Source organism: Chironomus tepperi, unplaced genomic scaffold (assembly GCF_022539635.2).
Source record: "Chironomus tepperi strain 1889 unplaced genomic scaffold, CSIRO-AGI_Ctep_v1 contig_48, whole genome shotgun sequence".
NCBI lineage: Eukaryota > Metazoa > Arthropoda > Insecta > Diptera > Chironomidae > Chironomus > Chironomus tepperi.
Window position 1 is genome coordinate 1014998 of NW_027226170.1, and position 10739 is coordinate 1025736.

A 10739-nucleotide genomic window follows, 5' to 3' on the forward strand; every position below is an offset into this window, starting at 1 on the left:
TCCCTGGCACACAAACACAGCAATAATCCCTGCAAAACAAATGTGAAGGCACAAAAAAATTGCAAAAAAAATATTCAGTGTTTTAATTGTACCAAAAAAATAATCAAATTAAAAAGATTTTGAGTGATCTGACACGTTAATTAATATAACTAAAATGTCCATTAACAATTACAAAGTGTAAAAGTGCAATTGAGTTATCGAAATAGATTTAAATAACTAGAAAATAAGAGTTTTTAAAAAACAATAACAAAAAGTCTTTGAATAGAAGAAAAAACTTCAATAAAAATAATTAATAGCAATGGATATAGCATTTGACTACCAATTTCGACTTATTCTCATAGGAGATAGTACAGTCGGTAAATCCAGTCTCTTGAAATATTTCACCGATGGAAGATTTGCAGAAGTAAGTTTGATTAATACCAGCATAATTATGAGAAAACAGCACAAAACTTTCCCATTGCATGTTAATGCCTGTGAATTTGATAACTTTGCATGCTTTATGCAACAGTTTAACAATGAATAATCTTTCAAGTTTAATGATGCGATTATGTCAATAATCATTTCATACTCTAATTAAATCAGCAACCTTCGTTAAGAACAGATTTCGCCTCTTTGTTAATTATATGACATTTTCTTTGTTACGATTCTAATATTTTTCTACTATGCGACGCATTTCTATGGGCGTATTATTTACTTTTGAAAGCCCTGGATTTAAAGTGCTTTTCTAATAATTCATAAGCACAGAGTGACAACTTGACATAGTGGCTAGGGTATCGATTTAATAAACATTTTGTGAGAGATGAAAACAAATTGTATGCACAAAATTCATATCAACTGAATGTTTGTCACATCCAGAATTGTCACTTAAAATACAATTAATTTTCAACGGTCAAATAAATTTCAAAGCTATACTGTTATAATTCCAAAATTTAACTGTTATAATTCAAAATTTAATTTAACTGACAAAATTAATTGATCAAAGTATCCACAGATCAGCGATCCAACAATTGGTGTCGACTTTTTTGCTCATATGATGGAAGTTAAAGATGGAACCAGAATCAAGCTACAGCTGTGGGATACAGGTAAGTTCATTTAGAATTCTAGACGATGACAAATGATTAATTTATTTCATATTGCAGCTGGACAAGAACGCTTCAGATCCATTACAAAATCCTATTATAGAAATTCAGGTACTGTCTATACTTTTACATAACATGATAACTTTATTGATATAAATTTATCTGCTTTTAGTTGGCGTATTATTGGTTTATGATATCTGTAATCATGCTAGTTTTGAACATATTCCATTGTGGCTGTTAGAAGCAAAGCGTCATATTGAGCCATACCGACCAGTGTTTGCATTGGTTGGAACCAAATTAGATTTAGTAACAAACGGTGAGAATCGAGAAGTGAGCGTCGAAGAAGCCAAAAGATTTTCTGAACAGCATGGATTGATCTTTGTTGAGACATCAGCTAGAACAGGAATTAATGTTAGAGAAAGCTTTGCATTAGTCACTCAGGAGATTTATAATCGCATAAAAAGCGGTGAATACAAAGTTGAGAATGGTTGGGATGGAATTAAAACAGGTAATAACTTTCTGTACATTATGAATATATTCGAGTGACTTATTGCTGATTATTTTTTCAGGTTTTCCACGATCAAGTTCATTAGACTTTAACTTACAAATGGCGGAACCAGCGAAAAGTTCATGCTGTTAAAAACTTCACGATTCATCAATAAGATTTTAATCTGTTCTGATTTTCTTTCTTTTTATTATTCATTATTTGTTTGGTTCGTATTCGTTAAAGGCAAATTCTCAAAAAAATTAATCACCTTCATTCTTTTGTATTAAATACATAATTAATGGAACTATTCAATTACCAATGATGTAGTAAATAATGTAAAAAAATTCACTGAATAATTATGAATATAAAGGAGATAAAGGAAAAACATTTTTATAGTACAGCGAGGAAAATTGTTTTGAGGATCTAATTTTTTGTTAGTACAATTTGTATTTTTGTTTTGTAAATAAATAAATTTGGACCTTTTGTAAAAAAAAGCAATTAAAAATTACGGATTTTTAAAATTTTAACGGAAATATTGGATTCAAAAATTCCAGAAAAACTGTCATAAAAACGGTTATTTTTTAAATTTAATCCATTGTCAATTATGTCGTCATTTTTGCAAGGATATAAATTGTAACTCACAATTTTCTTAATTACAGCACAAAGACTTGATACTAGCTAGCCTAGTAGATTCTAAAGTTATCTTTTAAACATTTCAGTTGTTTGTGAATAATTAAATAATCACAAAACTGTTTGAAAATGGCATTTTCAATGTACAAAATATCCTTACTGGATCTTTCAACACATTTGATTGTTTTCAACGTGTTCAATACATTTTTAAGACACTGCAGTGATCGATTTATTGCTGATTTTATTGTGTTTTTAATCTATACTTGTTTATATTGTGCAGTAAATATATTAGTTATTATGGATCAATTCAGTGGTATTCATTACTATAAAGCCCGGCGAAGTCTTGTTCTGGATATTTTGGATTCACACCAAAATCCATTATCACTTCAAGAATTAAAAAGTAAATAAGTTAAAAGGTTGTAAATGTATTCATTTAATATGCTTGCTTAATTTACAGAGGAATATAAGGAAAAGCATGCAACAGATATCCCATTTTCTGATGTAAATGATGACGCAATACATGAATGGCTTACACAAATCGAATCTATCGGAACAGCATCAAAGAATAATCAACAATATTATTTCATACAGAAGCCAATAATGAATGAAGTTTCATCAACAGTATCAAACGAAAGTAAAAGAAAGACATCATCGCCGTTAATATGTCAAACAGTCAAACGTTCTCGTTCAGCACCGGAAAATGATGAACCAACAACACCAACAAAACCTCGTCAGGCAAGATCTGTAAGATTTAAAGAGCAACCAAATAAAAATTCAAAATCCAGGAGCAAGAGTGAAAATCGTCCACAAAGACTTATGGGTGCACCGAATTTGTATGGATCTTTGTTAATCGGTGACGATTTCTTTTTGGGAGTATCAATTTACAAGTTAGGCTACAGTGCTTCAAAACAAAGAGGAAGATTACAGTCAGGTTTTTGCATGTCAGGAATGACGATTAAGGATGCAATGTATAAAATTAAGGAGATTGAGGATGATCGTCATAAAACAGCAATAATTTACGTTGGTTCAATTGATATTGCAATGGGTCGAGAATTGATTGAAATGATGCAAGACATGACATTATTGATGCAAGCATGTGCTGAGAAAAATATCAAACCTATTTTGTGTACACTTGCTATACTTCCAAATTATTTACTTGGAAACCGAAAGGAAACATTAAAAGGATTTAATATGTATATTACTAATAATCCTTTTGGGATTGCGTCGATAGACCTCAACAAATGCTTTAAAAACGGCAACAGCGATGATTTCCTGCCACATTATTATTTGGAAATCCCAAGATATGTCAGCGGTTTCAACAAGATGCTCGTTCTTTGGTCAAAGGATGGTCGAGATAGAGTTTATGATATGCTAATCAAAAACCTTGGAATGGCTTTAGTTGCTACAGGGAATATCTCACATAATTATATTTAAGTAATCCCTTCTGTGTCGTCGTTTTAAGAGAAATGACTTTTAATATTTCATGAGAATTTATGGCCATAAATTTTCAATGAGCTCATTTAATTCAATTTTTTCTGTAATTCTGTTGTGAAATAACCACCAAAATTACCGTTATTTATTGTCTAAAGTAATTGCAGATACGTCTTTAGATTAAGAACAAAAAAAGAAAATGCACTTTATTGCATCTTATGAAATTAATTTTAAGTATGTCCAATGAATTTTTCATCGTGAAATTTTCGTACAAAAACCTTGGAAGCCAAACGAAAATTTCACAATCAAAAATTCAATAGAAGTGATAAGAAATAGATAAAGTTTATATTGTAAATGCATCGATGCATAATATTTAGTCCATAATTATCCACATCTCTTTACTCTATGCTTTATATAATTTTCCTCGTTCCTTAATAATACATCAGAAAAATTTAAAATGCACAAAAAATGTATTTTATTACAGTAGCAGCAACGACTGCAACTTGACAACACAATTACTTGTTTCCTTGTCAAGTTCAACACACGTTTCATATCTTATCAGAAAGCTTTTATTTTCTTGCTACAATTTTACAGGAAACAATTGCTTGTTCCTTACATTTTGCAAAAATGTTTTCTTTTCTTAGATATTTTTAGTTCAGTCATGTAGTGTCATGTCATTGGCATACGCTTATTGACATTAATAATGTTTTGATAGTTTTTCTAGAAACCGGGACTTTCCATGAAGCAACAACTCTACGTCATATTTTACTGGAAAATTTGAAATTGAAGCTTCGCTTTGTGAGGGGAGAAAATTTGAATTTTAACGGAAATTCTACATTAATTCAAATTTGAAAAAGCCGTTATTTTAGGTATTTGAATTTCATTCAACATCAATTTAAAATTAAGTTTTAAACACAGCAACAGAGGAACTAAACATTCCTTACTAATCCATTTCATAGATACAAACATTTGATAAGCCTTAAATGAAAACACGCAACTTTCATTCATAAAACAACAAGTGGCATAGTTCCGGATATGCTACACTCAATTTTAAACTCTTATCAGTTCCACAAACGTAGAAAAAATTTCATAAGAACTTCGATAATGCAGAAATATAAATCAAGTTAATTATGATAAGAAATTGTTGTTATAAATTTATTGGACATATTGTCTAGTCTTTTGTAGACCACCAAAGATGAAACAGCTAATTTTGATTTTTTGTGTCTTTGGCACTGCTTTTTCACAAGTGAATCGACAATTAATTAATGGACTGGATGCATCGATCAATGCCTATCCGTATATGGCTGGAATTTATACGAATGATGTCTTCACATGCGGTGGTGCAATCATTAATTTTCGGAGTATATTAACTGTAAGTAACATGACTGAATTTAATTAATTGACTAATTAATCAGTTCCATTTAATGTAGGCAGCACATTGTATATTATCACATCCACAAGAAATTACAATAAGTGTAGGCGGAAGTCGTCTTAATGGACAAGATGGATCACAGCTACGAGTTTCTCACACGTTTATGCATCCTGACTATAGAGGAATATACAATGCTATTGTTGCGGATATTGCAGTCATTCGTACACTTTTTCCAATCACATTCTCATCACGCGTACGGCCGATTTCACTCGGCAGTAGCTTCCCAGTCAGTGGAAATGAAAGGGTTACAATAACAGGTACTTCCTCTTTTTAATGAATGTGTCACCAAATGATTAATTACATATAAAAATATTAGGATGGGGATTAACAGAACAGGAAAGTGATTTAGCCTCAAGCTTACAAACTCTCGAAATGACAACAATTTCAAATAATGCCTGTTCCGCACTTCATCAAAATACAATGGCACGAGGGTGGATAACGAACGAGAAAATTTGTACAACAGGCGTTCAGAATAATCAAAATTCTGGAATTTGTGCTGGCGATTCGTAAGTATTGTGATACGCTAGAAATAGACGTAATTGCTTGAGGAATTTCGAGAATTCACAACAAGCAATATGCAATGAATTTTGAAGGAATTTGCGAGAAAAACAGAGCGGAAATGGCCATTGTCATTTTCTGTCGGAAACATGATAGACATTGAGTTAAATTTGTTTCTGACAGAAATGGGCAAGACAATATGAGGAGTCATCGTGCAGAGCAGAACAATATCTGTCTTGCTTACAACTAGACCTGTAGTACATGGCTTCTATTAAGTGACGTCTGAGGCTGGATCCAAGCTGCATCTATCACTGACTGATTTCCAATATCAAATGTTATACTGTCTATCCGTGTTATTTTGCCTGCTTTTCTCACAATTCCAAACTGCTGCGATCCATTATCCTGTCAAGTCTTCAATACTAATTTTAAACTTAATCTCAATTTCCTTCACAGTGGAGGACCTCTAGTTTTTCGTAACACAGTCATCGGAGTTGCTTCATGGACTATTCGTCCTTGCGGTTCATATCCATCTGTTTTCATTAGAACTTCAACTCACTTGAGATGGATAAGGGAAAATTTGTAAAATTATATCACTGTAAGCAAGGCAATTACTTTAAGGAAATGGTAACCAACTATAATAAAATTAATGGAATGAATTTTTCATTTTTATCAGTGCAATCTGTAGTGAGTGTAGATCAGTTATTGCTTTTATAAATGTGTAGTGTAAATATTTAGGTAGTTGTAGAAGGTCGTGATAGTGTTTTATAGTATTTCGAACATATAGTCTATTCTATTCTGGACTCATAGGTAGAAGTCAAGTGAATTCGAATCGGTTTTTTAAAGAAGACGACACTCGACGTAGGTTGAGTCGATTCCACTAATTTTTTTTTCGAGTCATCTTGAGTCGAGTGATTTTTCTTCTGGGTCGAGTCGACGCAAGTCTACTTGGATTCAGTCGAATCTGAATCTGATTAATACTTTCCTACGGTATTATACATTTTTAGGCTGTCAATAATTAGTTAAACCTTAATGTCATTTACAAAATCTTGCGCACACTTATTGTAACTGTGTATATTGTAGAGTACATCACGTCTTATGTATGCAATTATAAGTTTTTATAAACATAAAAGGTACATCCAATGTACTTGCCTTGCTTCATAATGAAATGTGAATTTCCAACAGCTGTAATAACTGTAATTTATGGATAAAAAGAGAAGGAAAAGTAATTAAAAATTCATCACATTTATGCAGATTTTTTTTTTTTCATTTTATTAATTCACTTCATAATTTCTATCTTGATATATCCCTGATATACCATCAATTAAATGTTTAACATCAATGTTTTTGTATTTCATTCATTTTCTATGCTTTTTTTGTATGTAAAACTCTAAGCCAGTGGTGCACAACCTTTTATTTATCGAGGCACACCTTGGTGATAAACCTCAACCAAAACCGCATACAGCATACGGTTCATGGCATAACACTTGAGTGCCGCGTCTCGCAGGTTGTTCACCACTGCTCTATGCAAATGATTTTAAATGAAAAAATTGTTTTCATTTTAATGTTTTTTATGAAAAGCTAGTAAAGGAGATGGAATTTATTAATTAATGCTTACTAGTTCCTTTTTTTGGAATATCTATGCTGATAAGTTTAAAAATTTTATGTTTTTATGATTTTCAAACGCGTTATGGCAGTGGAAATTTTTTATGTCATATCTAGTCGGCGATTATTTTTATTTAATTTAATTTTAAATGCGAAAAATTGTAAAATTTGTTATTTTTTTCTATTTTTATATATGCTTGATTGGTTCCTTTAATTAACCTGAATACTTGTTTTATATCATTGCTATGTCATTCTTTATTATTTTTATAAATGTAAGTTAATAGTTGCCAAAAGTTTCAGTTTACCGCTTCTTCCAAAACATACAGTTTTTTATCAGTGATAAATTTCCCATCATTAAAATTAATGTGGCGAAAAACTTAATCAGTTATGTCGAGTGATTTATCATTGAACTCAATAGAGTTAAATGTAGGAAAACATAATGACAAAAATGTAAGGTATTTCTTTAAAAAAATTGTAAATCAGGGTTGGTGTCTGTGAGATGATTGATTAATGATGCAAAATCAGACAGGCATATGAAGGTGAATTAAGTTCTTATGAGGACAGACAATAAAAACTCGATTCGCATAGAACTGGAATTCGAAGTCGACCCAATAGAACTTGAACTCAAGTTGATTTGAATCCATACAAAATTCAAGTCGACTTCTAATTCTGCATAGAACTAACACGGTGAGTATGCTCATTGTCCAAAGGGTGATGAGCAGACAGTAGACATGACTAAATCTGGAGCAGAACTATTAAAGATGACACTAGTTTTGAAATATACTGGCTACATTGCTCGACAGAATAGCTTAGGATTTGTCACAGATTTATACCTTAACAGACAAAGAGCATGCCTTCGAGAGCTTGCACATCTAGCGAATTAGTTAGCGTTGCTCTATCATACAAGCAACGCTCAATGATCATACTCTTTAGGTACCGTAATATGATAATTGAGAATATGCGTATATACTCGGGTTGCTCATCATTTTACTCTGTTTTAGGGAAAAGTTTAAACATACTTTGAACCAGATCTTCCTAAGACCTGTGACATTGCAAATTATTCAGCAGTCTAACTGTGTGTGATTGCCTACACTTTTACTGAACAGCACAAGTCGATTAATCGATCTAAAATCCAGTCCCAGACCAGCGTGATTCTGACATGTGGTCGAAATTAAACCGGATCCAACATCAATTTATGCTATTTTGGTTATACTCTGTTTTTGTCCATTTACCATCTCTCTCAGACACACATAGTCACAGATACCTAATCAACAACCCTAAATTTAAAACTATGAGAAAGAGAAAATAATAAATTTGCCAAATCTGATGATGTGTGTGTGTTAACTAAATGCATTTTCAGTAAGAAACTGCAAGGTACATAATTCTTTGTCTCGTAAATTTCCTTTTCATCTGCACACCGGTTCCACTCTCGAATAGAAGAAATCTCTATCACAGTCTTAAAATTAATTTACAGCAATCTTTTTTGTTGTTACTTTTTTACTTTAATTTTGCTTCTTTTTTTTTTTGTTCTGCTTCTAACTTTCAATAAGCTTAGACATACATAAATGAAAAGTATTGGAGCATAAAGCATAGCTAAAGCGAGCACAAATATGGTCCTTATAATTTATCGATTAAATTGATCACTTTAATATTTTTTTCGAATTTTTGTTTTGGTCTGGTATGGCAATGAATCAGATCTTGATAACGTATCGAGGGACGATACGAATTGAATAAAATTTTGAGATTTTTACTTCTGCAATAATTTAGATCAGTGGTGGGCAACCTTTAATTTTTCGCGGCACACCTTGGTTATAAGCTTCGACTAAAACCGCACAAGGCGTACCTTTCATGGCATTTTCAAATTCAAGCTCACTAGAGTGCCGCGGTACACAGGTTGTCCACCACTGATTTAGATAAAAATAAAACAATTTGATTGACAGTTTTTAGATCACGAAAATTAATTAATTTTTGTAAATTATTAACAAAAAAGTTTCAACCAAAATAACGAAGATAACAAAATTAGTTTTTAGAACTACCAAAACAACTGAAAAATTTAATAATTTTATAAATTATTTCTAATATCCTTAAAATTAATCTTAAAATGGTTAATAAAACTTCCACTACAGAATTAATTAAAATTTGCTTAAAATTATCAAATTTAATTTTAAAATTTTGGGGAATTTTAGGATTTAAAACTTATTTGACTTAATTAATTCTAACATTTTTGTAGATAATTTGATTAAGGACTGCAAAAATGCAATTAATTAGGGATGCAACATAGGAGCGTAGTCAGAGGGGTTTGATGGAGGATACTTCGAGGTCAACCAGAGTTCTGTACTGTTATAATTGAAAAGTCTTACCAAAAGCATGTAGAAACATTCAAGCTTCAACGACTTCGTGGGTAGAGCGTCTAGAATTCATAGAACTTATTGGCTCCCATGTGTTTGTTCTCAGATTGAACCTTTCATCCGAACTCATGCACATAGTTCCGTCTGACCCACAAATACAGTAAAGATGTTTCTGGGCATTTCATAAATAAAATGATTCTAGCTACGCTGGTCTTCTATAGGTGCTGACCGCGTAATTAATATGGTTGTCGTCACACCTAGCTTAACTCTACCATGTATCAACCTCACCTTCTCGCGATGGAGACCGTCAATCCAAGCCACATAGTGGAAGGAGTCGGATAAGGCCTTGGTTAATACACGGTTCGTTGGCCTAGTAAGCCGACATCCTTAACAACAAGCTAAGAAATCATGGGAGGTCTTGGATCACTACTGATCTGTAAGACCAGCGAAGTAAGTGAGTAAGTAGCTACGCCCCTGAAGTAACTCAATTAAAATGCAAGCAAAAATATCATTTGAAGTGTCAAAATGAATTAGAACTTCAGTATTTCATGAAGAGAACAGTTCTAATAACGGAAATGGTTTTAAGATTGCTAGATACGGTCCTAAAAATACCAAAACAGCCTTTAGCCAATAAAATCAGCTTTACTCTCTGCTTAAAAACCACTTTTTGTGTTTCCTAATTTGTGATTTGGTTTCTGGAATGGTCTTTTAATCTATAACCACAAATTCATTTCGTTCACAGCAATAGTTGTTCTCCTATCATGTTATCCATACACGGAATAAAGAATGAAAAATTTGCAGCGCAATAAAAGCACACGTAATATATTTTAATACAGCATAACTTAAAAAAATTATCTTTGAGACTGCAGCAAACAAACAAAAAATGAAAAATAAGCTATAACCTCAAGCATAGAAAGTGTATCGCTTAAAACTTTTATAAAAAGACAAAAGGAACTCCCTTATCAAAATAATTTTCAATTAAAACATTTTCCCCACTGGAATTCCTATAAAAAAAGAAGAAAAACTTTATCCTTGTATCATGAGCTATTTTAGCTTCTTTAAGTTATGCTTTATCGCATAAAGCAGCAGAATAAGAAAATCATTCGTTCCTGACAAAGCACAAAAGTTAAAAAAATCTTTCTCACTCACTTTCTACTTTTATATTAAAAGCTCATTTGTTTTAATCATTTTATGCTGTACTTTTTATGTACACATGCAATGTAATGGAAATT

At 31.9% G+C, this 10739-nt stretch overlaps 2 protein-coding genes and 1 long non-coding RNA gene across 4 annotated transcripts; all 3 read left to right on the forward strand.

Moving 5' to 3' along the window:
* Positions 1-26: 26 nt before the first annotated feature.
* On the forward strand, positions 27-2059 carry Rab39 (RAS oncogene family member Rab39). Of its 2 annotated transcripts, none has more exons than XM_070652462.1 (5): positions 27-403; positions 983-1082; positions 1140-1190; positions 1252-1587; positions 1649-2059. In XM_070652462.1, exons 1-5 carry the CDS (start codon positions 299-301, stop codon positions 1717-1719), a joined length of 663 nt encoding a protein of 220 aa, XP_070508563.1. In that variant the 5' UTR covers positions 27-298; the 3' UTR covers positions 1720-2059. The 2 variants fall into 2 exon arrangements, with proteins under 2 accessions (XP_070508563.1, XP_070508564.1); XM_070652463.1 differs by having other exon boundaries at positions 28-403; positions 992-1082; positions 1649-2058.
* Positions 2060-2467: 408 nt separating this feature from the next.
* osk (oskar) lies at positions 2468-4041 on the forward strand. Its single transcript, XM_070652526.1, has 2 exons — positions 2468-2596; positions 2654-4041. Exons 1-2 carry the CDS (start codon positions 2494-2496, stop codon positions 3628-3630), a joined length of 1080 nt encoding a protein of 359 aa, XP_070508627.1. The 5' UTR covers positions 2468-2493; the 3' UTR covers positions 3631-4041.
* A 1332-nt stretch (positions 4042-5373) lies between these two features.
* LOC139099825 (uncharacterized) lies at positions 5374-6213 on the forward strand. Its single transcript, XR_011545368.1, has 2 exons — positions 5374-5565; positions 6011-6213. It is a non-coding gene; the product is annotated as an uncharacterized lncRNA (long non-coding RNA).
* The last annotated feature ends 4526 nt before the right edge of the window (positions 6214-10739 follow it).

Coding starts and splice junctions, on each gene's coding strand:
- Rab39 (XM_070652462.1), top strand. CDS start 299: ATGGATATAGCATTTGACTACCAATTTCGACTTATTCTCATAGGAGAT. Junction 1,191..1,251: donor ATCCTATTATAGAAATTCAG/GTACTGTCTATA, acceptor ATCTGCTTTTAG/TTGGCGTATTATTGGTTTAT. Junction 1,588..1,648: donor TTGGGATGGAATTAAAACAG/GTAATAACTTTC, acceptor TTATTTTTTCAG/GTTTTCCACGATCAAGTTCA.
- osk (XM_070652526.1), top strand. CDS start 2,494: ATGGATCAATTCAGTGGTATTCATTACTATAAAGCCCGGCGAAGTCTT. Junction 2,597..2,653: donor ATCACTTCAAGAATTAAAAA/GTAAATAAGTTA, acceptor CTTAATTTACAG/AGGAATATAAGGAAAAGCAT.